This window comes from Cricetulus griseus, chromosome 9, assembly GCF_003668045.3.
Source record: "Cricetulus griseus strain 17A/GY chromosome 9, alternate assembly CriGri-PICRH-1.0, whole genome shotgun sequence".
Lineage (NCBI taxonomy): Eukaryota > Metazoa > Chordata > Mammalia > Rodentia > Cricetidae > Cricetulus > Cricetulus griseus.
The window spans coordinates 5986732-6014340 of record NC_048602.1 but is presented as its reverse complement, the minus strand read 5'-3'; the positions used below and the strand labels follow the sequence as shown (position 1 = coordinate 6014340).

Sequence of the window (27609 nt, the reverse complement as noted above, 5' to 3'; positions counted from 1 at the left end):
GTTTCTCTGTGGCTTTGGAGCCTATCCTGGAACTAGCTCTTGTAGACCAGGCTGACCTGGAACTCACAGAGATCTGTCTGCCGCTGCCTCCTGAGTGCTGGCGTTAAAGGAGTGTGCCACCACCGCCCGGCCACGCTAAACCTTTTCAAATGTTTCCCATAACGTTTAGCAGTTTCCTTCATGTACACAGTGACTGCGATCACATTCATACCCTTGCCACCACCGCCTGCTGGCCACCGTGCTGTCTTCTATGTTTTACCCAGAAGCAGATGTCATATTTTAATGAACACCAAAATCACACAGATGTACCCTTATCAGCAAATACATAGAGCAATTAAATTTTTTTCTTTTTGCTTTAAATGTGTGGTTTTTAAGAGCAGAAACATTAAATAAGAATTACCTGTGGAAATTCACAAGAGCATTTAAGGCCAGGTCTTACTCTTGGAAAGGTTTCAGTGGGAGTCGGTACCCCAGTATCTTTTGTTTTATGGGTGTGTGTATGTTTTTACGTATTTATTGGCAGTTCTGGGTACTGGACACCAACACCTTGCACACACTGGGAAGTAGTCTATCACTGAGCTACACCCCTGGCCCGGGACTGGAGTTATGTTTTGTGAAACAGATTCTGGCTGTGTCAATTCTAGGGTTTATGTATTATCCTTCTGAGGTCTTTGATGGAGTTGAAGACAGATAGTTATGGTTTTATGGTTTTCCTTAGTTATGATAAAAGATAAGTTATAAAACTTTAGACTCACAAAGATAGGATAGATGATAGAATATTTTCTTAAATTTTGCCAAATGTTAATGAACTAAATATTGTAACTATAGTTCTTACTTGATAACTGTTTTGTTACATATAATGTTACTATGTTAAAGTTAAAACCTTTCTTTTTATTTAGACATAAGAGAGGAGTTGATGGGGATGTCTTCTATATATGTGTTTCTCTTATTGGTTGATGAATAAAACATTGTGGCCAATAGGGCAGCAAGTTAGGCCCATCTAGGAGATGTGGAGGATTCTGGGAAGTGTAGGCAGAGAGGAGTCTCAATGTAATCCTGACCCATCCCGAGGGTCCAGTTATTCAGGGTCCGAAGTGGGGCTGCCTGAAAGAGTCATGGGCGAGAGAAAGGAAGGAGACCATGCGGCTCAAGAAAAAGGACAAGAGTTCATCTGTGCAGTGTCAAGGTCTCATTTACTGAAGCAAGGGGAACGGGCTTAAATAGCCCTGCAATGAGGAAGTTAGGCAAGCGGGGAGAATAGCAGGAAGGAACGTCTGGCATTTGCTTGGGCTGGAACATTCTTGTGGTATCAGCTGGAACATCTTGTGGTATCTTCGAAACAGCGAGCAAGAAGGCCCCACGGCCTTTTCTTGGAACAGCAGTCATTAGCAGTCCTGCTTGGCCAAACTGTATCTAATTATGGGTTACAGGAGGCTCACAGGGTTGGCTTTAAGCTGAAAACTTAAAGGTCATTAAAAGGCTTACAAAGGTGGGCTTTAAGCCGCATAGTTTTGTGGCCATGGCCCCTTACATAATCCCCAGATGAGAGGACACGAGTCAGGCATTCTCCAGTAAGATAAGACCATGTAGAAATACATAGATTAATAGATATGAATTAATAATTAAGACAGAACTAGCCAATAAGAAGTCCAAGCCACTAGCCAACAGGTTCACAATTAATATAGCATTTGTGTGTTCATTTGGGGCTGATGCAGCTGTGGGACCAGGCTGGCAGAAAGAACATCCGTAACACTTGCTGTATCCCAGGCTTCCATCAAACTCCTGATTCTTTGGCTTCAGCTTCTAGAGAGTTCAGGATGCAGAGACCACCTTCCATGAATGTTTTGTTTAGGCATAGTAATTACCTGATATCTTAAGAAAATAAGGGTCTAGTACTTGTTAATTGTTTTGTCAAACACAATGCATGAGGTCGGGCGTTGGTGGCGCACACCTTTAATCCCAGCACTCAGGAGGCAGAGGCAGGCAGATCTCTGTGAATTTGAGGCCAGCCTGGTCTCCAGAGCGAGTGCCAGGATAAGCTCCAAAGCTACACAGAGAAACCCTGTCTCGAAAAACCAAAAAAAAAAAAAATGCATGATACACAAGATTCAGTTAGTAAGTGTATTAAGTGGTAAGGTGCACACATATGCACACACACACACACACACACACACACACACACACACACACACACTCACACACATTCATTCTCTACCCTGATAATCTGTCAAGACCATAATTTTGATTAAATAATTTTTCAGTGCTTAAATTACTAGTTTTTTTAGTGTCAGTCATAGCTACACTTCATTTTCTCTTGACATTTTCCATAGTGATAAACAACTTTACAAGTCATCCTGGTTAGGTTCTATCACGAAGATGTTTTTCTCTCTCTCTCTTTTTTTTTTTTTTTTTTGGTTTTTCGAGACAGGGTTTCTCTGTGGCTTTGGACACTGCCCTGGAACTCACTCTGTAGACTCACAGAGATCCGCCTGCCTCTGCCTCCCAAGTGCTGGGACTAAAGGCGTGCACCACCACCGCCTGGCTATCACTAAGATTTTCATGGAAGAAAAGTCTAAAATGTGTCTAAGGACTTCTTTCCTTTTTGTCTTATTTAGGGTTGTTTTTAATTGCTGTGAAGAGATACCATGACAACAGACACTCTTATACATAAAATCACTTAATTGAGGGTGTCTGGCTTTTGTTTCAGAAGTTCAGTCCATATCATCATGGCAGGGAGCATGGTGGTGTTCAGGCAGAGCTGAGAACCTACATCTTGACTCAGAGGCAACAGGAAGTAGACTGACTGTCACAATGAGGGAAGCTTGAGCAAAAGAGACCTTAAAGCCCAGCCCCAAAGTGACACACTTCCTCCCACAAGGCCATACCTCTTAATAGTGCCACTCCTTTGGGGGGCCATTTTCTTTCAAACCACCACACTTTTTTTTCCCAGAATTTTCTTTTCATACTATTGATCATTTCGTTCATGTGTTCTTTAAAATAATTCTCTAAATTCAAAAGTAAATTCTATGGGAATTTTAACTGAAATTGGTCTGGTATAAGTAAATAAGGGATTAAAAAGGTACTCTGTTATTATTTGTTTTTAGTGTGATCAAACATTTATTTGTTAAATCTCCTTTTTAAAAACTTTAAAATATTTTTGAAACATTTGATAGGATGATTTTAGTGTTCTTGTGAATTCCCTCTTCTCTTCCAATTACATATGTGTCAGCTGTGATTCTCACTTCTGACTTTACTTCACATTATTTTTTTTTAAAAATTCTACGTGTATGTTTGCCTGTATACCTCGTGCATGACTGGTACCTCCAGGCAAGAAGAGGGCATCAGATCCCTAGAATTGGCACTTGTGACCCACCTGATATGGGTGCTGAGAAATGAACCATCTAAGAGCATCGTGTTCTTAACTGCCCAATCATCTCTCTAACCTCTACCTCTCATTTTTTTCCCCATTTTACCACTTGCAATCTGACCTTTGTCCCTCGAGATTAACTCCAGCAGGTGACTATTTCCAATATTCCTTGCTTATGGAGATGTATAAATAATTGTAAGGATTTCCTTTCTCTTTTCAGTCTTTGATATGATTTCTTGTCCCACCACCCCCCTTTTTTGTCTTTTGAGACAGGGTTTCTCTGTGTACTCCTGGCAGTCCTGGACTCGCTCTGTAGACCAGGCTGGCCTCAAACTCACAGAGATCCACTTGCTTCTGCCTCCAGAGTGCTGGGATTAAAGGTGTGCGCCACCATTTCCTGGCTGATTCCCTGTCCTTTTTATTGACTTGTCCTGGTTTCTACTTATTCCTTGTTTAATAACTATAAGATCTTTGCCATATTAATTTTGATCACTAGCCAATGCTGTCTGATAAAATTTTCTGTGCTGATAGTTTAAGATAAGCCTGCTCTACCCAGGATACTGTTAGTAACACTTGCCTTTGGGATACTTGAATTGTTGATTGTGTGATTGAGAGACTAAATAGTTTAAATTTCAGTTAATCTAGATTTGTCATGAGGCTGGAGGGATTGCTCAGATGTCAAGAGGACTGTCTGCTCTTCTAGAGGACTCAGGTTCGATTCCCAGCACCCAAATGGATACTAATAACTCTGTAACTCCAGTTCTCAAAGACCTAGCACCCCCTTTTGGCCTCTGTGAGCACTGTATACAAACGTGGTACCTAGACATATGTACAGGCAAAACTCATAAAAATAAACTGCAATAAAAATAATAAAAATTAAGTTGTTACATATAGTCACTAATATATTGGGTAGCATAGCTCTAAATATTCCCCCCCCTTTGGTATGTAGCCTTGGCTGGCCTGGAACTCACTGTGTAAATAAGCCTAGCATTGTACACAGTAGCTTTCCTTCTCTTTGAAACCAACCCAAATGCAATTGGACATTTCTATTTAAAATCAATTATTCTTTTGGTTTTCAACTGCTTTCAACTAGGAAAAAAAAAACTCTGTAAAAGATATGTGCTTTAGCGGGGCATTGGTGGTGCACACCTTTAATCCCAGCAGTCGGGAGGCAAAGGCAGGCAGATCTCTGGGAGTTCAAGGCCAGCCTGGTCTCCAGAGCAAGTGCCAGGATAGGCTCCAAAGCTACACAGAGAAACCCTGTCTTGAAAAACAAACAAAAAAAAGATATGTGCTTTATAATTTTAAAACTGGTCTCAAGTGCTGTATACTGTTGATTCTCATTATTCCAATTAATGTTCTGAAGAATGTGAACCAGCTTTCTGTCTAAGAGAATCCTTAGAAGGTATGCAGGTGACCCATTTCCTCTCACTGGGTATCACCTTCTACAGTTTCCACCTTCCAGTATCAACTAGGAATCCATCAGTGGGTTAAACATTTGGAGATGTTAGAACATCATGATCAAATCACCCATGAACACTTGTTTTGGGGTTCAAGCTCTCAACACATGAGTCTTTGGGGAAACACCTAACCATATCAGTAAACAAAGCATCAGGCTTGTTTGTGTAGAGGATTAAATATCAAATAACACATGAATGCTATTTTAAAGTCAATTCTATAAGGTCTTCGCCCACTGGCTTACCTTAGGAAAAGCAGGCAACTAAATTAAAAAATTTCAGAACTAATTTTGATGACCAGACTTGACAGCACTTTGCTTTCACCTTTTATTAAAGAAGTATTACAGATCAATGGAACTACTCCCATAAAACCCTTCTACATCCTCAAAGGCAACTAATATCAAGAAATGGAACCATGAGTAATATCCATTTCTGTTCTTTGAACTGGTTTGTTACAATTATACCATGTTTCATCGTGTATTCTGCTTTTCCCCTCAAAAATATCATGATCTATTCATGTAACTGCACATGAATTTTGTATATTTTATAGTATAGTATCCTGCCATAGAATATCAATCAATCTCTGTCGTATCAATCTTTCTCTGTCGATGGAAATGCTACATACAATTTAGAGCAAAACAAACCATGACTTTGGGAACACACTTATAGATACTCCTTTGCATATATACTTGGTTCGTTTGAGTCCAATACATTAAGAGAAAATCGACTGTTTCATGTTGTGGGTATTTTAACACTCTTACTCTAAAGCAACATAGTCTACTCTATTTCCATAGTTTCAAATTTTACCTTTTCTATTTGGATTATTTTTATGTGAGTGTGGACATGCATTCCATGGTGTGCCATTAGAGGTCAGAGGATAACTGTGGAAGTCAGTTCTTTCCTTCTGCCATGTGGATTCTGGGGATTAAAGTCAGGTATCAGGCTTGGCAGCCAGTACCCTATCAGCTGGGCCATCTCACCAGCCTGATGGATTTTACATATGTATGGTTGAGGAACAACATGTTTGGGTCATATGGATTTTACACATAGGCTAACTCATTCCAATGATCTCAGTAGCACTACACATATACAAAATGGCCAAGTCTTGAATTTCTATATTAATCCTCAATTTGCTTCCAATGCTTTGTTTATTCAATCGGAAGAATTTAAACAAGAAAAGCTTTAAATAATGTAATGATGTCTAGAAGTGAGCATCTTCCCTAGCTGTTTTGTCAAAAACAAATTGTTGCTATTTGTGGTCCTTTGCCTTGCTGCATTACTCTGAAATTAGATCATGAATTCCTTTACAACCGATGACATTTTGAGCAGAAGTATATCAAAGAAAAATTGAAAGAGTACTTGTATTTTTATAATTTTCTAACTTGACTTTTCAGGTGTTCTTTTGTAACCATCAGCAAGTTTTGTAATTTTGTAGACAAGTTACCTAATTATCGTAGATTTTTCTTATTGACATTTTATCACACAAAACCTCCTTTTTCATAGTCTCCTATTGCCTGGAAAAGGAGACTCTTCTTGCTTTTTCCCATCTTATTTTGCTTCATACATCCACGAGGAGCTCAAGTTTGTTGAGCAGATATTTTCTTTCAGATTTGAAGGAGAATACAGATTAGACATCGATTGGTTTGTTCACAGTTTCTCAGTTTTGTCCTACAATTGGTCATCTCACTGAGAATTCTCTAATAAATGTGTGGGTTCTTCACAAGGCTTTCCTCTATTCATAGTTTCCTGCTATAGAATCGATGGTGTAGAGTGCTACGAGGTGTTCATTTCACTGGAAGGCAGTCCCCACATTCACAGCGTTCCGGAGTTCCTAGTGAGTGTGGATTCTCTGGTGTCTAACGAGGTGTGACTTTTGGCTGAAAGCCTTGCCACACTCAATGCAGTTATAGGGCTTTTCTCCTGTGTGCTTCCTCATATGAAGAGTAAGAGATGAGATCTGAGAGAAGGCTTTTCCACATTTGCTGCAGTCGAAGGGTTTCTCGCCTGTGTGCCCGCGGATGTGTATAGTAAGGGATGAGCTCTGGGAGAAGGCTTTCCCACATTTATTACATTCATAGGGTTTCTCACCAGTGTGGCCTCTCATGTGCACGATCAGGGAAGTTCTTTGAGAGAAGGCTTTCCCACATTCATTACAGACGTACGGCTTCTCGCCTGTGTGACTTCGCATATGTAAATTGAGTAACGAGCACTGAGAGAAGGCTTTCCCACACTTGTCACATTCATAAGGTTTTTCTCCTGTGTGACTTCTCAAGTGGAGAGTCAGGGACGCAATCTGAGAGAAGGCTTTGCCACATTTGTTACAATCGTAAGGTTTCTCTCCGGTGTGAACTTTCTGGTGGGTAATAAAGTTTTGTTTCTGGCTGAAGGCTTTTCCACACTCATTACACTCATAGGGTTTCTCCCCAGAATGAATTTTTTCATGAGCAATGAGATTTGATTTCTGGCTAAAAGCTTTGCCACATTCCTTACATATGTAAGGTTTTTCTCCAGTATGAATTCTCTGATGCCTGACAAGATTTGACATCTGAATGAAGGCTTTCCCACACTCGTTACAGCCATACGGTTTCTCTCTGGTGTGGATTTTCTGATGTGTAATGAAGTTTTTCTTGTGGCTGAAGGATTTCCTGCATTCCTTACATTCATAGGGCTTCTCACCCGTGTGACTTCTAATATGTACAGTTAGTGCTGAGCTCTGAGAGAAGGCTTTCCCACACTCGTTGCATTCGTAGGGTTTCTCGCCTGTGTGGACTCTCACGTGAATAATTAGCATGGAAAACTGAGAAAAGGATTTTCCACATTTATCACATTTATAAGGTTTTTCTCCTGTGTGACTTCTCATGTGAAGAGCAAGGGAAGCAATTCGAGGGAAGGCTTTGCCACATTCATTACATGCATAAGGTTTCTCCCCAGTGTGAACTTTTTGATGTGCAACGAGGCTTTGTTTTTGGCTGAAGGATTTTCCACACTCATTGCACTCGTAAGGTTTCTCACCACTATGAATTTTTTCATGATCAATGAGATTAGATTTCTGGCTGAAGGATTTCCCACACTCCTTGCATGCATACGGTTTCTCTCCAGTATGAATTCGTTGATGTCTAATGAGATTTGACATTTTAATGAAAGTTTTCCCACATTCATTACACTCATAACACTGTTCCCTACTATGAAGTTTATGATGATTAATAAGCTTTTCCTTGAGGCTAAAACCTTTTCCACATTGGTGGCATTCATAGAGTTTCCCACCAGTATGAATTCTCAGGTGTCTGATAAGGTCCAGGGTTTGACTAAAGCCTTTTCCACAGTGATTACACTTAAAGGGGGTCACTACAAAATAGGGAGACCTATTATTAAACGATTTCATATCATCGTCATATTCAAAATGTTCCTCTGTCATTGAGCATTTTACATTATTATGATCATCAAGATTATTTTCTAAACACTTTCCAAAGCAGTCATGATCGTAGCGATTGTGTCTGGAAGGAATGGAATCGGCAGTCAGAGGAAATGGATTTGCAAATTTCTTAGGACATTCATTGGCTTCATCAGCCGCTGTTTCCTTGAAAACTTGTCTCAAGAGTTTGTTCTGGGTTTTCTGGTGCTCATCACTTCCCCAAATTTCACCTAAAAGAGATAAGAAATAAATGTCACTGGTGATTTCTTTTCCAATATCGAAACACCAAGTGCACTTGAAAAAACCAATCCCACAATTAAACACGTCTCAAGTGCTTATCTCCCATTTAAAATTAATCTTAAGATTATTTTCATTTTATGAATATGGGTGCTTTGCCTGCATGCATGCATGTTTAAGTGCGGTGTATATATGTTGTGGAATGGAGTTACAGACAGCTGTGAGCTGCTGTGTGGGTGCTGGGAAGGGACCCTGAGTCCTCCCGAGGGGCAGCCAGTGCTCCTAACTGCTGAGCCATCTCTCCAGCCCCACTTATATCTCTGCTAGTCTCAGCTTTTAGAAGGAAATTTCAGGAAAGGAACTATGAGTAGAAGCAGATATCTAGAATTCAATCACCTTTGTTTTATGTGGAAGAAAGTAATAGTAATTTGAATTACTTTCCTATATACATAAATAACTATTTAGGAGATGTAATAAGAAAGGAAACTATACTTATGAAATTTGAAAAAGACTAAGTAAAAAATAGTAGGAAATATCCAAACACTGTAAGAAAATTCAAAATGAATCTAGAATGGCAAAGCATTGCAAACTATGGCTATAAGTTCAGCCCTTGGGAGGTGGGGATAGAAGGGTTAGCAATTCAAGGCCAGTCTCAGCTACATCGCAAGTTCAATGCTTGCTTGGGCTATATGAGACCTGTCCCAACCAATACAACAATAACAATGACAGAAAAGAAGTTATGAGTTCAATTGTGTGCTGCCAAAAAGATATAATATAGTCCTAACTCCCAGTACCTCAGAATATGGTTATCCTCTGGCCTTCACATGTATGTCTTTACACACACATGTACATGCACACACTCAAAAACAACACACACACACACACACACACACACACACGATGTAATTAAAAAAAATTTAAAGGAAAATGACACCTTTGTTTTAAAAAGAGTTCACACAGCTGTTACTACACAAGTCTACTTGCTTTCGGAGAATACCTTGGGAAATATGTCGGATAGATGAACCATTTATTGTTCCTCTCTCCTCACTTGTCTGGTTCCCTCCCACTAACCTGGACTGTGTCTCTTTACCATTTCTTTCTCCACAATACATGGCTCTTCCTCTTGTTCCAACTTGAAAATCACATCAGGTTTGGTAAGTGGAGAGCCTGTCAGAAGGAAATGACATGGATTTGGGTAAAGACACCAGTAATGAAAAACAACCCAGGAACTGGGATAGGCCTGGGGGAGCCAGATATTCTAACTTCTAGGAAGGTGTACCCTGAAATATCACCAAAGGTTTTGCTTTGAAGCTGCAGCCTGGACAGGACCATAACAAAGGCATCCCAAGGCAAAACCTACTAACATTTCAAAGCTCCATCTGTTTTAGAAAAAGGACACTGTCTTACCCACTGTGATTAAGTTGTTATAATTCTCTAGCATCACATTCCGATATAGGTTCCTCTGAATAGGATCCAATTGCTTCCATTCTTCAGGGGTGAAATCAATAGCCACATCTTTGAATGTCACTGTTCCCTGTAACAACATTCAACCTCAAGTTATCCATTTTAATGACATAGGGAAAACATAATAAATCTTGTTCAGATACTATTCAGAAAAGAGGTTATAAGAAACACTGCCTGTTTTCTAAACAAAACAAATATCATATTAGCAATATCCTGTCAGTTCATGATCATTTACCAGAAAATAGAGCTACTGGTTTGTATAAAAATGACATCATACCTGATGAGCAAAGTGTGCCTGGGAAGACCTCGGCCTTGACTGCTACCCCATTGGACACAGCATGCTAGGGAGGTTCTAGCCTTGCCTGTTGTCCTGGTGAGTTCAGCATGTCCAGGAAGCCTCACTCCTACCCATCACACTGGCAACCACTGCCTGAACCTTCCATAAGTGAGGTAACCACCACCACCCCTGGTTCTACCAGGTGATAACAGCAACTTGCTACCCTTCACACTGACGACTGTGAAGAGATATTCATAATACATAAACACCCACTCTGAAACAATAAGGCTGAGTTAGACAAGAAATAAATTCAACCAACAATCTATCTCCAGATGTCCAGGTCCAACATAATGCACGAATAACATGAAAACCAAGGCACATTAATTCCTTCAAAAATGATTACTCTATAGTAATGGCATCCAGTTAAAGTGAACTGGATGAAATCACTCCCCCCCCACCTCAAATAACTTAAAAGAAGGATAAGTATTTTCAAAGAACTTAAAGAATAAAAGAAACTCCTGAAAAAAAAACCAAGAGAACACAAACAGGTGAATACAATGAAGACAGAGACACATGACATGAGAGAGAGATTCCGTAAGACATAAATACTGAAGAAACCCCAAACTGAAATATTGGAAATGAAGAGCAGAGCAGTCAAATCAAAACCTCCACAAAGTCTCACCAACAGAGGGTGTTGAGAGGGAGCTGTATAACAGATGCAAATAAAATTCAGAAAATCACTAGTACGTCCATAAAGCATACCCACTAAACTGGAAAAGCTAAAAACAGGGATGGATTTTTATATGCATATTACCAATCAAAATTAAATTAACATGAAATAAATTTAATTTAAAAAGATCCAGAACAAGCAGCAATAGTGATGTAGTAATGAAGTCTGCCCTACAGTCTCACTGCAGAAACAATTTACTCGTAGGGGTAGGCTGCATGCCCAGCAATAGACAGCTCACAGACGACAAACTCAACAGTACCTTTGGAGATTCCTTGTCTCATAATGTTTTGTCAGGGATTTTTTGTTTTGTTTTGTTTTAGTTTTTTGAGACAGAGTTTCTCTGCGTGGCTCTGGCTGTCCTGGAAACTTCCATTGTAGACCATTGTAGGCCTTGAACTCAGGGATTCACCTGCCTCTGCCTCCTGAGGACTGGGATTACAGATGTTTACCAACATGCCCAGCTTGATTTAACTTTTTATTTTTATCTTATTTACATATTTTTCTCTTGTTTTACTCTACAGGTTCTTTGGTATATATTATGAGATTCATGAGTGTGCAAATGAATGCACCTCTGTATATATATCTGTTTCTTGTGCCATTTCTCGGGCTCTTTTCCTTCTGTTTGTTTGTTTTGTCTTATTCCAATGTGTTAGTTTTTGTTATATCACCATATTATAATCCCTTAGAAGCTTGGTTTGTATGCTAATGAGACAGAAAGGGGTGGGTCAGGATAGGAGGGGAGGTGGAAAGAAGCTGGGAGAAGAGGAGGGAGGGGAAACTATAATCAGGATATATTATGTGAGAAAAAAAATCTATTTTCAATAAAAGGGGAAAAAAATCTCCTTTAGGGCTGGTGAGATGGCCCAGCAGTTATGAGTGTTTACTACTCAATCGTGAGGATCTGAGTTCAGATCCCAAGGCACAAAAAACAGGTCTCAAACATGCCTGTAACCCAGCTCTGAGGAGGGCAGGGACAGGAGGTTCCAGTCTAGCTGAGAGAATAGCAGTTTCAGGGAGAGACCCTGCCTCAAAAGAACAGACAGCAAGACACAGAGGATCACACCTCACACCTTCTTCCTGAAGCTGTGTACAACAAGGCAACATATGTCACATAAGTACATACCTGAATACACACGTATGTATGCTCACACACACATACACAGACACATACAAATGAGTTTTTTTTTTTAAAGAATTTTAAATTTCCTGTAGCAAAATGGCTTTGGCCACTACTGTGAAAGATGTAACAGGATTTTTTTTTTCTAGCCTGATCTCACTGCTGATTAGCCCAAAATAAACACAGATGCTATATTAACTATAAAATTGTAGGCTGATGACTAGGGCTTCTTACTGGCTAGCTCTCTCTTAGTTGTTAACCCATGACTACTAATCTATGTATTTCTATATGGTCTTATCTTACCGGAGAATGCCTGGCATGTCCTATCTTCCCTTCACGGCCTCTCTCTGCCTCCTCCTTTCTCCCATTGCCCCAGCTATACTTCTTGCCTGTTCTCTCTCCCCAGCCAGAAAAACTCTAGTTTTGAGCTCATTGCCATGTTTTATTAACTAATTTTGATGACTATATAAAAAGAATGCTATTTTTTCTGTATTTTTGTTGGGTTTTTGTTGTTGTTGTTGTTGTTGACAGAATCTGAAACTCAACTATGCAGACTAGGTAGCCTTTCTCTCACAGATCATCTTGCCTCTGCTTCCTGAGCACTGTTTAAGGTATAAGTGAGTCACCATGCCTGACAAGAATATGATTTTTATCTGTTCAAATTTTGAGTTTCTCCTTTATCACAAATGAATCCTTATTATGTTGAAAAGGCAAGCTTGTAAATACAGAAAATGCACTCAATGGGGCTGGAGAGATGGCTCAGTGGTTAACAGAACTTACAGAGGACCCAGGTTCAGTTGCAGCACCCATGCCAGGCAACTCACCAGTGCCTGCAGTTCCAGCTCAGATCAGACGCCCTCTTTTAGACTCCAAGGGCATCTTAACCTGCACATGCACCCCAAACTTTTTAAATTTCAAAAGGGGGAGGCTCCTAGCTCAGTGGTAGAGTATTCATGCATGGTGCCCTGGGTGCCAAAGCCCAGTACCACAGACAAGCCAATAACAACACTCAAGAAGGTTACTTGGGGTGACAGTGTTCTCTGATACAAACTCATTTTGAATAATCACTTTAGAAAACTTTTCCATAGCAATGGACTTATGCACAACCTGGCATTTATAAGAAATTTCACATTTTTCATATTTATAATTCCTAAAAATAAAACCAATTAAATGACTGTCATCAACATGCATAATTACAAGCCAATTAGACACAAATACAAGCTAATTTGCTAGTTGATTGAGAGAACTAATGAGAGAATTGATGGGAACGTTCTTCTGTGTTTATGTTTCTCTTATTGGTTTATGAATAAAACACTGATTGGCCTGACATTTTTATAACTTACAATATGTCCATGCAGCCTCACAGCACAACGGTAGCGTGTCTGACTCCACAATTGTCTACCCCCCCCAATAAAGCTGTCTTCAATACGCCAAATGATCTTACATCAGGTAACCTTCTACCCTCTCAGAGGGAACCGACTCTGCCTTTGTTGATGTTGAGCAGGATGGCATCACCCAGGCTGGTTTTGAACTTGCTAAGTAGCCAAAGCTGACACTGAGCTTCTGCTCTTTTCACCTCCCAAGAACTAGGATTATAACCAATAAATTGCCATACCCAGGCCCCCATTCTGACTTCTAACACTTTGTGCAGGTTTGAACAGCATATGAATAGTCAGTGGCTGGGTACTGTTGTCTCTGCGTTCTTTCACTCTGTCGATGATTAGCAGGGTCACACTCCCTCACTCTGCACAGCCCTGCACACTGTGTGTACACACACACATTCCCTCACTCTGCACAGCCCTGCAAACTGTGTGTACACACACACACACACACTCTCACTCTGCACAGCCCTGCAAACTGTGTGTGCACACACACTCCCTCACTCTGCACAGCCCTGCACACTGTGTGTGCACACACACACTCCCTCACTCTGCACAGCCCAGCACACTGTGTGTACACACACACTCCCTCACTCTGCACAGCCCTGCACACTGTGTGTACACACACACACACACTCCCTCGCTCTGCACAGCCCTGCACACTGTGTGTGCACACACACACACTCCCTCACTCTGCACAGCCCTGCACACTGTGTGTTCACACACACACTCCCTCACTTTGCACAGCCCTGCACACTGTGTGTACACACACACACTCCCTCACTCTGCACAGCCCTGCAAACTGTGTGTACACACACACACACACACACTCCCTCACTCTGCACAGCCCTGCACACTGTGTGTGCACACACACTCCCTCACTCTGCACAGCCCTGCACACTGTGTGTACACACACACACACACTCCCTCACTCTGCACAGCCCTGCACACTGTGTGCACACACACACTCCCTCACTCTGCACAGCCCTGCACACTGTGTGTACACACACACACTCCCTCACTCTGCACAGCCCTGCATACTGTGTGTACACACACACACACACACACACACTCCCTCACTCTGCACAGCCCTGCACACTGTGTGTGCACACACACACTCCCTCACTCTGCACAGCCCTGCACACTGTGTGTACACACACACACTCCCTCACTCTGCACAGCCCTGCACACTGTGTGTGCACACACACACACACACTCCCTCACTCTGCACAGCCCTGCACACTGTGTGTGCACACACACACTCCCTCACTCTGCACAGCCCTGCACACTGTGTGCACACACACACTCCCTCACTCTGCACAGCCCTGCACACTGTGTGTACACACACACACTCCCTCACTCTGCACAGCCCTGCATACTGTGTGTACACACACACACACACACACACACACACTCCCTCACTCTGCACAGCCCTGCACACTGTGTGTGCACACACACACTCCCTCACTCTGCACAGCCCTGCACACTGTGTGTGCACACACACACTCCCTCACTCTGCACAGCCCTGCACACTGTGTGTGCACACACACACTCCCTCACTCTGCACAGCCCTGCACACTGTGTGTGCACACACACACACACACTCCCTCACTCTGCACAGCCCTGCACACTGTGTGTGCACACACACACTCCCTCACTCTGCACAGCCCTGCACACTGTGTGTACACACACACACACACTCCCTCACTCTGCACAGCCCTGCACACTGTGTGCACACACACACTCCCTCACTCTGCACAGCCCTGCACACTGTGTGTACACACACACACTCCCTCACTCTGCACAGCCCTGCATACTGTGTGTACACACACACACACACACACACACTCCCTCACTCTGCACAGCCCTGCACACTGTGTGTGCACACACACACTCCCTCACTCTGCACAGCCCTGCACACTGTGTGTACACACACACACTCCCTCACTCTGCACAGCCCTGCACACTGTGTGTGCACACACACACACACACTCCCTCACTCTGCACAGCCCTGCACACTGTGTGTGCACACACACACTCCCTCACTCTGCACAGCCCTGCACACTGTGTGTACACACACACACACACACTCCCTCACTCTGCACAGCCCTGCACACTGTGTGCACACACACACTCTCTCACTCTGCACAGCCCTGCACACTGTGTGTACACACACACACTCCCTCACTCTGCACAGCCCTGCATACTGTGTGTACACACACACACACACACACACACACACTCCCTCACTCTGCACAGCCCTGCACACTGTGTGTGCACACACACACTCCCTCACTCTGCACAGCCCTGCACACTGTGTGTACACACACACACTCCCTCACTCTGCACAGCCCTGCACACTGTGTGTGCACACACACACACACACTCCCTCACTCTGCACAGCCCTGCACACTGTGTGTGCACACACACACTCCCTCACTCTGCACAGCCCTGCACACTGTGTGTACACACACACACACACTCCCTCACTCTGCACAGCCCTGCACACTGTGTGTATACACACACACACACTCCCTCGCTCTGCACAGCCCTGCACACTGTGTGTACACACACACACACTCTCCTTCACTCTGCACAGCCCTGCACACTGTGTGTACACACACACACACACACACTCCCACACACTGCACAGCCCTGCACACTGTGTGTAGACACACACTCCCTCACTCTGCACAGCCCTGCACACTGTGTGTAGACACACACATTCTCCCTCACTCTGCACAGCCCTGCACACTGTGTGTACACACACACACTCCCACACGCTGCACAGTGCCCACCACACATTGCACTAGGCTATCTTTACTTTGCTGTTGATGTCCATTTGCGCTCCTTCCGATTCTGGACTACTTTGATAAATATTGTTTCATCTTGAGCCAAAACAAACAATGCAGGTTTGTCAACAGTAAGGAGTCACAGAATTGTTCTCATTGACTCACATGCCAATGAAAGGCTTGTTTCTGTGAGGAGTATTGTTTTTAGCCTTATATACAATGAAAGTGCTGTAATCAACTTGTGCCCTGTTTTCTTTACCAAAAAGAATGAAACTAGTTGGGTGTGGTGGTACACACCTTTAATCTCAGCACTTGGGAGGCAGAGGCAGGAGGATCTCTTTCCGTTCAAGACCAGCTTGGTCTACAAAGAGAATTCAGGACATCCAGGGCTACACAAAGAAACCCTGTCTTGAAAGACCAAAAAGAAAAAAAAAAAAAAAAAAAAGAACTGAAACCAAAACTCGAGGCCCCACTTTAATCTCTCTGAATGAACTTCATAAAACCACCACAACTGAGCTGGGCGTTGGTGGTTCACGCCTTTAATCCCAGCACTCGGGAGGCAGAGGCAGGCGGATTTTCTCTGTGAGTTCGAGGCCAGCCTGGTCTCCAGAGTGAGTGCCAGGATAGGCTCCAAAGCTACACAGAGAAACCCTGTCTCGAAAAACCAAAAACCAAAACCAAAACCAAACAAAAACAAAAACAAAAACACACACAATAACTGAACTCTCTCACAGTTTTACACTTGTAACACTTCTTGCTTCTTCTGAGGGGACCAGCTCCCCTTTCGGCAGCCATAATGGCTGAACACGTGCTTGTCTGACCTTGTCCTAGACACTAGAAAGTCAGATGCCTGCCTCGTGACGAGGAACCAATCAGAAGTTAGCTGGTGGCGCTATGCTTTATGACTCTGGGTGTGCTTTTCAGACAAGTGCACAGCAATGACGCACAGAGCATAGCAACCACCCTGGGAGGGCCTATGGGCCATAACAACCAGTTGACCAATCAACACAGGGCAAGCCCTCCAAGCCTGGAGGCGCACCAATCCTGAGCCTGTGCGTACCCCTAGACATTCCCCTTACGCTGCCCTACAAGATCTCTCGGGAGCCCCTAGGAGCCGTCTTTTGCGAGCCATCCGCCATGGCGGGTGGGTAAAAGACCCAAGCTAACATGGGGTTAGCTCATTAAATTACAATAAAGCCTCATGCAGTTTGCAGCAAGCTCTCTAATCTGCCTGGTGATTGGGGTGACCGCGGTTGTGGCCTGGGACCCCGGATACCTTAGTTTTTCTGAGGGTCTAACACTTCCTTTGGAGAAAACAATGTTCTCTGTATAGAGGCCTTTCAATTGTGTGGCATGGGTTACTGCAGTTACTCTGATTAGAAGCCATTTAATGCTTACCTTGGGCTCCGTCATTTCCTCTTCCTTTTAGGGAGGGGTGGCCTGAGCAGGCTGAGCTGCCAAAAAGAATGGAAGTCATTAAAACATGCTTGCCTTTGTGCTTTCAGCAATATGTATTTAGAATTTATGACCGTTCTTGGATCCAACAGAAAGTGGAAAGACATCCATACTATTGCGGGGCTCATAGCAACCACAAGGGTCACTGGAAAGAGGGCGTGGGGCTGAGAGCAGGATGGACAGAGCAGGGGCACATCCGTGGGGATGCCCAGACTTTATCCGCAGCGCTGAGAGAATCCACGACAACTAGGAGACTGCTAAGACATACAGGCTCTCTGTGTTCTGTCACATTTACAAAAGAAATCATTCAATGGGATCGTAACTAGAAAGGTGACGCATTTCCAGGACTGGAGGGTTTATGTGAGTTAGTAAGACATATCGGAAGTACTGGCGGTTAAGAGAATTAAATCTTTATTTTCCATAGGAAAAAATAAATCTAAACCAGAAAGACGTTAGATATGCAGGGTAATTATAGGATTAGGAGAGCCGAGGGAAGGGCTGAAAAGTTGGCTCAGGGATTCAGACTTGCTTCTCTAACATCAAGACCCAAGGTGGATCTGAGCAGCCACAGTCCACAGCTCACAAATGCCTGTAACTCCAAGTCCATGGCAAGGGATCCAGTGGCCTTTTGTGGCCTCCCTGGGCACCTTTACACACACACACACACACACACACACACACACACACACACACACACACGAAGAAGAATGGGTGTTGAAGGGACCCTCTCTCACAAACTTACTTTTCCTCAACCTAGGCAGATGGAACAATAAATGGGATGGGGACGGGTGGCCAAGAGATGCCACTCTGTTCTTCTTCAGGTGGAGGACTGTCACGTCCAGGTCCCAACACCCCAAGCCTGATGCTTATGCTCCATCCTGTCTGCAGCTACCCCAACCCAGTCCAGAGTTTGTCCACAGTGAAGATTTTCAGGGTGGGAATTGGCTGGATTTCAATTCCTAAACTTGGACAAGCTGCCTTTTTCCATCCTGGCAGAGGCAGCCACTCCCTTGGATTTCTCCCTCCCAATAAATCTCCTCGTGAATGAGTTTTGGGTGAGACTTTCCTTCACCAGAGTTGAGCAGGGCAGAGAATAACAACTTTTGCTGGAACAGAGAAGCAATGGCCATGTCAGCAAGGAGACTCCCTTAGTGGAGTGGAGCAGAGAGACAGCAGACATTTCTGTGAAGATCTCATAGCAGAGTGGAACAGAGCTGAGCTCTAACGGTTCTCTCAGAGAGGAGCATGATGGCTACGTTCCTGGGGGGAAACCATTACCCACCTGTACACAGCTGTAGGTACAGCCTGGCTTCTGACCTTCTGACAGCCAGGGTACCTTTCCCTTCTGAGCTGTAAAACATTTTGGTGCCGAAGCCCAGGACTGACTGCTTCTCTAACTATTTACCATCCGTTTTCCTCTCAGTCCATCCTGGGTCTCCAACAGGTGGCTCAGACCATCCTTACTCCTCAGGGTCAAACACTCACTGGGCCACTGTAAGTGCTGCAGTCGGTGAGAATTAGATTCACTAACAGCAGAAAGAGGTGTGTTGTTTGATATTTTGTTAGTGTTCTGACAAATAAAGCTTGCCCGGAGGTCAGAGGGAGGAGATAGCCACTAGTTAACCATAGAAGCTGGCAATGGTGTCACACAGCTTTAATGCCAGCACTCAGGAGGTGGAGACAGGAAGTGATGAGGTGACAGGATCTCGGTCTTTTCAGACGAACGAGAGAGGAAGGAAACAACTGGCGGCTGCTCCCAGTTCTTTGAGCTTCTGGGTTTTTACCCTGATATTTGACTCCTGGTTTTTATTAAGATTACTTAGACTAACACTTCAGAGGTTGTCTTTGTCTCTTCCTAAGGGAGAAATGTTGATTCTATCAACCAGTTGGGTACAGTAAATAACAAGATCTGGCAGCTCCCAATGGATCTCCAAAAATGTAAGAATCAGCTCAATACCTCTGATTGGATACTACCCTTCCTAACCCCCTTTCTCCTGCTTTTCTTAATCCTACTAGTTGTACTCTGCCTTATAAACTTCTTGTCTAGATTTCTGCAAAAAATATTTCTAACCAGGATTTTAATCAGTTGCTAGTATATGATCACTGGCCCTTAGCTACAGAGCCAGAGGCCAGTGACTACTGATTAAACCCTGATGGTGAAGATAAAGTTCTCCCTAAGGACTTTGATGGCCTGTTCAACAGGAAGGAGTCTAAAGATAACATTGCCCCCTTTCCTGTGACCCGATTATTACTAATAAACAAAAAAGGGGGGATATAAGCCCCTTGAGCCACAGGAGTGGCCAGGCCCCTCCCCGAAGGAGCTCTAACTGCCAGGTTCCACCCACAGAATACTCTAACTGCCCTAACTGCTGGACCCTGCCCCTGCCCTACAGAGTAACAAACCCCGTCTCTGGACATGAAATCCTACCAATCTCACCCTGAAAAGTTCCCATACCCTTCCGAAGGAACTCATATAAGTCTGTATCCCGTTCAGTTTGCAGCTGCTTCTCACCCAAGCAGCGACAGCTGCCCTCCCGTTTTTTCCCTCTCAATAAATCTCTTGTGTGAGATTTGTTGTGTGGTGTGACTTTCTGGTATTCCTCGGCTCCCAGCTGCCAGGATACCTTTCCATCCAGGCTGTAATGCTTTTTAGTGGTGATGGACAAATGACAAAGGGCAACCATATGATGGGACAATACAGGTAAAAGAAAAAACTTCCTTGGGTCCTTCATTAGTTGGTCTAGAGAAAAATGCTCATTTAAAACAATAGTGATAATGTGTTAGGTAATTATAACACAGGAATATTAGCTAATTATAACACAGGAAAGAATGAAGTCAATGAACAAAGTGCCATAAAATGTTGAAGGGGAGATTAAGACCACCCAGTTAAGCAGTTCCTGTGCTGTGTACAGGACAAGGTAGCCCTTCTTCAGAGTGAACCAAGATGAGTTAGAAAATACATATTGAAAATTCTGGGGCAATACTCTATGTTGTTTAAGGAAAATATAAATGAAAGAATAAAACCAGAGATTACTTTACAAAAATCAAATAAAGGAGCTAGAAAAGGAAACTGGGGCCAAAGAAAAAAAAGAAACACAGGAAGGGTTAGGGTAAAAGGGCCAGCCAAAGACACACATCCTGATGCTGAAACCACAGTGAGCGAAAGAAACACACCCTGGCCCTGGAGCCAGAGCCAGCGAAAGAAACACACTTTGGCCCTGAAACCAGAACCAAAGAAACACATCGTGACCCAGAACACAGAGCCAGTGAGAGAAACACACCCTGCTCCTGAAACTAGAGCCAGAAGGTTTAAAAGGGCCAGTGAAAGCAGCATACTTTGGTCTACTGAGGATGAAACCAACCAATCCCTGAGCAGGAAAAGCAACCAAAATCTAGAGCACAAAATCTAGCCAACCTGAGCTTGTCCAAGGTCAAGCGGATTGAAATCTGACCAATTCCCACCCTGAAAATCTTCTCCCTCAAAAACCTCTGTCCCTAAGAATCCCTATGTAAGTCCTGTGCCTGTTCAGTTAGCAACTGCCCTTTCCCACCCTGGCAGATCCAGCCATTATCCTGGATTCCTCCCTCCCAAATAAATCTCTTGAAGAGTTTTGGATGAAGACCTTCCTTGGGCAGAGTGGAGCGGAATCTCTGCTGGGAAGCTCTCTTTGCAGAGTGGAGAGCAGACATGTTCCTGGGAAAGTCCCTAGTAGAGTGCAGCAGAAGTAACAACTTTTCCTTGGAGCCAGAACAGAATGCTACATTTCTGCAGTGGTTCCCCCCCTTAGCAGAGTGAAGGAGAGAAGTAACAACTTGGGCCAGAACTGAGAAGAAACAGACCTCTCTGGAGGGAAACTCCCATAGGGGAGCAGAGCAGAGCCCAGCTGCCCGGGCTCTCTCTCATCCTTCCGGGAGGCGTCTCCCATCAGAACCCAGCTTCACGTATAGCCTGACTTTCCATCAAGTCAGGATACCATTCTCCTCACAGCTGTAGAAATCCAGAATACTGACCCTTCACAGCTGTAGGTATTGCCTGACTTCCAACAGACAGGATACCTTTCCCTCCAGAGCTGTAACACTTGCAGAGGGAGGTGGATATTAGCCCACTACCAAAGGAAATACACCAAGTTGCTAATCTCAACACACAAAAAGACAGAGCTGACCAGGACCTAACTATCTATTGTTGTGGGCTGTTTGTTCTCACTGACACTCTGAGACTGACAATAAAGTTTACCTTGAATCAGAGAAGTGGCAGAGAATTGACCAGTGACCCCCTCCCCCTCTTTCTTTCCTTCATCCAAAAGGCCTATGGATCTAAGTAAGCCTCTCCCTAATACTTCCTGTGTCTCTCTATCTATATCCTGGGTCCTCCAAAACCTCTATGGCTAATCCTGGTCAGCTAGTCACTAACTCTGCCCTCTGAATCAAAGTTAAATTTTATTGACAGTCTCAGAGTGTGAGTGCAAACAAATATCCTGCAACTATCTATGTCCATAAGAAAACCACACTAAGCTCAGATGAAAACAGAGAGATGGAAAACTTCGAGAACCACGGACTCTGGGCACTCAGTCCTTGCTAGATACAAATGAAGGGGCCTGGCATTGCCTGTCAGAATCCACTCTACAGGAGCTCTGAGAAATGGACCAAGATTCCAGTCAAATGGATGCTTCCTGGGAGAAAGGTGTTGCATGAATTCTAATTGGTATTAATAATAAAAACTCAGAGTCCGCTATTGGGGGTGGAAGCTAAAAGATCAGAGAAGCAAAGCGGCCAGCCACTAGAGAGTTCTAACCTCCACCAAATCTCAGACTGAAAGGGCGATCCTGTCCTCAGACTGCATCTCCAGACGGCATCTGTCTCCACCGAACCGCAGACTGCACTGAGCTCCTACCCCCCTCCTCCCCCTATGCTGGTTGATCTCTAGTGCTGGGATTAAAGGCTTGGGATCCCAAGTGCTGAGATCACCTTCATATGAAATCTGATTCTCTTCTAGACTGGATCAATTTCATGTAGCTCAGGGTAGCCTTGAATTCACAGAGATCTGTCTGCCTGTCTCCAGAGTGCTGGGATTAAAGGTGTGTACCGCCACTGCCTGGTCTCTATGGGTAACTAGTGTGGCTAGGTTTGCACTCTGATCTCTAGGCAAGCTTTATTTGTTAGATCATAAACAAAATATCACCACACAAGTCACTGTATGCTGTTTTAACTTATTCACAAAGGTGAAATTTGGAATAATGCAAACAATGGCTGTATAAAACCTGGTTTCTAAAATTTATTTATTTTTTTAATTAAATGTGCATTTGTGACACAAATGCTCTCAATCTGTCCCAGCACTGAACAGACTATGCCTTGGAGGGTCTCATGACCTCTGAGTCTGAGGCAGCCTGGGCCACACAAAGTCACCACCTCAAAAAAAAAATAAATAAATAAATAAAAAGATAAAATAGAAACAAAAGTTTGTTCAAGCTCATAACAATGAGCTAAAGTAAATGCCATACTTAAAATAGGTAAAGTCATCATGGTAAATATGGTATCTCACTTCTGACCGGAAATAAACTTTCACTTTACTTTTGCTTATTTAAAAATACATTTAGCTGGGTGTTAGTGGTGCACGCCTTTAATTCCAGCATTTGGGAGGCAGAGGCAGGCAAATCTCTGAGTTCAAGACCAGCCTGGACTACATATGGAGTTTCAGAACAGCCAGAGAGATTCACAGGGAAACCCTTTCTCAAAAAAACAGGACCTAGAACTTGCTATGTAGACCTGGCTGGTCTGGAACTCACAAAAATACACCTGCCTCTGCCTCCCTAGTGCTGGGATTAAAGGTGTGCACTACCACACCTAGCTTGTATTTTAAAAAACAAATTATATACTTTAAGTGGTAAGTGGGTACATATACATAGAGATATCTTAAACTGTTAAAGATTTCCTACCTTTGTAAACACACACACCTAGAAACAATGACCATACCAACAGTAATAAGCATTATAATAATGGTCTTTTAAATGTTTTATTCTTTTTCATTTTAATGATTACTTACATGCACACACACTCATGCACACTGGAGAAGATCAGAGGAGCTTGAGATCCACCTGCAGCTAGAGCTACAGGCAGTTGTGAGCTCCTGATGTGGGTGCTGGGAATCAAACTCAGGTCAAACATAAGGAATTTGAACTAGAGAGTAATTGCAAAGACTCGAAAAACAAGTATGTTGAAATCCGTGAGTATAAATGATAATACAAACAAGAGCTTAGGAACACAGGCCAGAGGCTAGCTGGAGAGATGGCTCAGTAGTCAAGAGCATGTGCTGCCCTTGCAAGGGACCCAGGTTCAGTTCCCAGCTCCCACACTAGATGGCTACAACCACCTGTAAATAACAAGTTCCAGGGGATTGGACACTTCTTGTGGCCCTGAAGGCACTTGCATATACTCGGTGCATACAAAGGCAAGTAGGCATGCATAAATCAATTTGGGGAAGGGAGTAGCTTGGTGACAGCGGCACATGTCTTTAATCCTAACACTCGGGAGGCAGTTACATTCTGCATCAAATTTTTCAGCCAACTACCGAAGCTCTGCTTCAACCCTGTATTGAAAGCATCACTCGTCATTCTCACTATGGCACTCTGAATCTCCAACGCATTCCCTTTAGACTATTCTCAGTTTCCTAACTGGTCTTCCTGCTCCTTCCCTCACCATGTCCCTGCCCTGTCTGCATCCCCTTTCCAGCTGTTCACTGTCACCGGAGCAGCCAAAGCTGCCACTAAGCAGATATACTATTACTTCCATGTTCAAAATACTCAAGGTAAAAGTCAGAATCATTACTATGGACTACAAAGCCCAGCATCCTCTGCTCTCCTCCGCTCATTGAGTTTTCTTCTTGCATCTTGCACTAGTCTTTCCCCCCACATTTGCAGTTTCACCCAAGCAGGCATGAAACCCTCAAAGCCTGTACAGCTGCATTGTTCCCATCTGCAATTATCCTTCCTCAGTTGTACACGTACCTACTCCTTTTCTCCCGTCATCTCCTCATCGCTCCTTTCAACACCCCTTTCCTGGACACTCCATCTAAAATGCTTCTTCCCACCTCTAACTCTAAACATCCTCCCGTTTGACTTTTTTTCTGAGTATTTTTTAGCACGCGATATATTTCATTTACTTACTTTGTTATCTGGCCCACGGCAATGTAAGTATCATGACAGTTGAGCGGTTGGTTCTTTTGTTCAGTGCTATATCCCAAGCAGAGATATGTGACTGATATGTGTCCAACACTCGATAGATATTCAGTTTATAAGAGGATGCTCGGCAGAGGAGGAACTCTGAAAGTGAAAGCTGAAAAGAGAACACTACTTTAGAAAAACAAATCACAAAATGCTTGATTTTGGTAACAAGCACTGTAAGCTAAATTTTATCTTCTAACTATGAAGTTAGCAAAGATTACTATCTCTTATGGTATTTACTGCTATCTAGGCTGTATCTCTATTCCAATGTTAAGATGCCTCTATTATTTTAGTAATATTGTAGGATGTTAGAACCTTTCATTGGGAGCAGATGTTTAGATTTAGGGAGGTTTTAATAAGGGTTATAACCGTATCGATTCCACTTCTAAAAGCCTACCCCAGGGAGGGAGGAAGGAAGGGGGTACATTAGAGCATTGCCAAACAGTTCTTCATAAACTGGGCTTATAACTTCAAAAGGTTGAAAAGACACAAATTATTCAGGAGACAGATGCATATACGTATACCAAGAAAATTTTAAATTGTATACATTTGTAATTGGTGATGTCAGTATATTAAAAATACATTATTAAATGAGATGAAGTTACAGATGAGTTAAGTCACGATACTCTTTTTTTTTTTTTATTTCTTCCGAGACAAGGTTTCTCAATACAATAGTCTTGGCTGTCCTGGACCTTGCTTTGTAAACCAGGCTGGCCTGGAACTCAAGAGATCCGCCTGCCTCTGCTTCCCGAGTGCTGGGATTAAAGGCGTGCGCCACCACCGGGCACACATAATGAATGTGTTCATATTCAAAGAGTGTAAAGAAGCAAATTTAACAGAAGCTGCATGACTAGTAAAACTGAATAATTTTTATTCTTTGGGCTTTTTTATATCTTGGCATTTGTTGAATGGAGTCGGGGGGGGGCACAAGGGAAATGACCCAAGACAGCTTTTCAATACATGAAAATAAACGGTCAAGCGTTGGGGCTACTATTATCTCATATAAAAATGTATTTCCAGTTATCATAAACCACCAAACGCAGCAGCACTCGTCCAAACACGGCCTCCATCCAACTACACACACACACACACACACACACACACACACACACCACCCCACCTACCTAACTTCCACCCAGAGTTTGTCATTCATTCACTATCTCGGCCACGCACTTGTGTAACCATGTCCCTGAAGGCACATAAAGGACAAGGAGCAAACCACAGCCACATCACTCAGGCCCAGCCAGGCCGGGGCCGCTGTAAACTGCCGGCATCGCCTCCTCCATCCACACCCAGCACAAAGAGTCCCGGCCTCCCGGGGGCCGCGGGCCGCGATCCCACACCCCACCGCGCCCGAGGCTCGCAGCCGGGGGTCGGGGATGGTTGCAGCGGGGCGGCCACGACCTGCGCGCCTAATGCTGGCCCGGGAAGAAGCGCCACAAACCTGGTCCGTTAGACGCAGGGTAGCACTTCCCAGAGGGCCCCGCGGCTCGCGGGGCGAGCCGGGCTGGCTTTCGGCGAGCGAGCTGGGAGGGTGCCCGGGTGAGGGCGCGGCGCTCCAGCGGGAGGATGGGCTCTAGGCCTGCACCGGGCCTAGGCGGATTTGGGGCAGCGGCTTCCACTGCCTGGGTCGGCAGCTTGCAACTGTGAAGACTCGCCACGGGTCCGCCGCTTTCTAGCTCCGGACTACATTTCCCAGAGGCCTTCGCGGCCCGAGACGTGCGCTCACCCAAATGAAAACCGGGCCGCCCTTGCTGCATCTGAGCATCTCAGGGCTACGAAGTCTGGTCTAGGCAGGAAGCACAGCTGAGTAAAATGACTGAGGTTATTTCGTTGCCTCGTGTCTGGTTCCCTAAGAAAGTCTGTTTTCTCAAGGTCTGACATTTGGACAAAAGCCCCCATTCCCTCAGGGGCTAGGAGAAAGTTCCTGCTTGCTAAAAGGGGAGTCGTTCTCTTTGTGGCAAGTGGAACCTGTGGCTCTTCCATGAACACTGACTGTGGTGCCTTTTAACTCGCCAAGGTCAGTGCTAGGCTCCCTCAGTCCCTGCTCACAAGCCCTAAGCTCACCAGCCCCCCATCTCCCCTTGCCATTGAACTCTGAAAATCTTCCCCTCTGTCATGTCTTGCTTTCCCAGGAGACAGCTTTGGCAGTCTAGAATAAACTTTTCCCCTTCCACCCCCGGAGCAGCTGTTTGGGTTTCTCTTCTGGGCTTTTCCTGGCTCTCCCAGCGATCCTCTGTCTACCTCTTTACAGGAAGGGTCGTCCTCAGGGAGACACAAACTCTTTGGCAGGAGGCAGCGGAGGGGTTAAAGTCTCCTGCCTTATTTACTTAATCCAGCCTTCCAACCGAATTTCGGTTTCTGAGAAGGACACACAGGTGTCCCTCTCAACAAAAAGCCGATTATTTACTGTGACCCTTACATTCAGGGTTGAGGGAGCGAACAAAGGGCCCAAGTCAGCCTCCCGGTATCTCAAGGACAAAGCCAGCAGCCCCCTTCTGAGTCACGCTCAGGCTTGTACAGATAGGGCCAAAAATGATAAAACTAAACCCCAACCAAGTAAAAATATACTGATGTAACTGATGCTTTCTTAACCGATTCGGTTTGAGATGACCCAGTTGCTCCTGAAACTCCCTTAGCTGTGCCTAAGAGGAGCCTACGCATCCTCTCAGGGGCCCTGGCCTTTTGAACAGTTGAGCTGAAAG

The 27609-nt window shown here is 44.1% G+C and overlaps 2 protein-coding genes across 5 annotated transcripts in view; one reads left to right on the top strand and one right to left on the bottom strand.

Moving 5' to 3' along the window:
- The window catches only part of LOC103161319 (zinc finger protein 383), a 326635-nt gene that overhangs the window by 17261 nt on the left and 281765 nt on the right, over positions 1 to 27609 (top strand). The gene's annotated exons all lie outside the window — the stretch shown is intronic.
- Positions 5138 to 26580, bottom strand: Znf569 (zinc finger protein 569). Of its 4 annotated transcripts, none has more exons than XM_027430589.2 (6): positions 26349 to 26580; positions 24848 to 25016; positions 17631 to 17686; positions 9881 to 10007; positions 9545 to 9640; positions 5138 to 8466 (listed from the first exon to the last, which is right to left on the bottom strand). In XM_027430589.2, exons 3-6 carry the CDS (start codon positions 17643 to 17645, stop codon positions 6656 to 6658), a joined length of 2049 nt encoding a protein of 682 aa, XP_027286390.1. In that variant the 5' UTR covers positions 17646 to 17686; positions 24848 to 25016; positions 26349 to 26580; the 3' UTR covers positions 5138 to 6655. The 4 variants fall into 4 exon arrangements, with proteins under 4 accessions (XP_027286390.1, XP_027286392.1, XP_027286391.1 ...); XM_027430591.2 differs by lacking the exon at positions 26349 to 26580 and adding an exon at positions 26029 to 26341; XM_027430590.2 differs by lacking the exon at positions 26349 to 26580 and adding an exon at positions 26078 to 26341.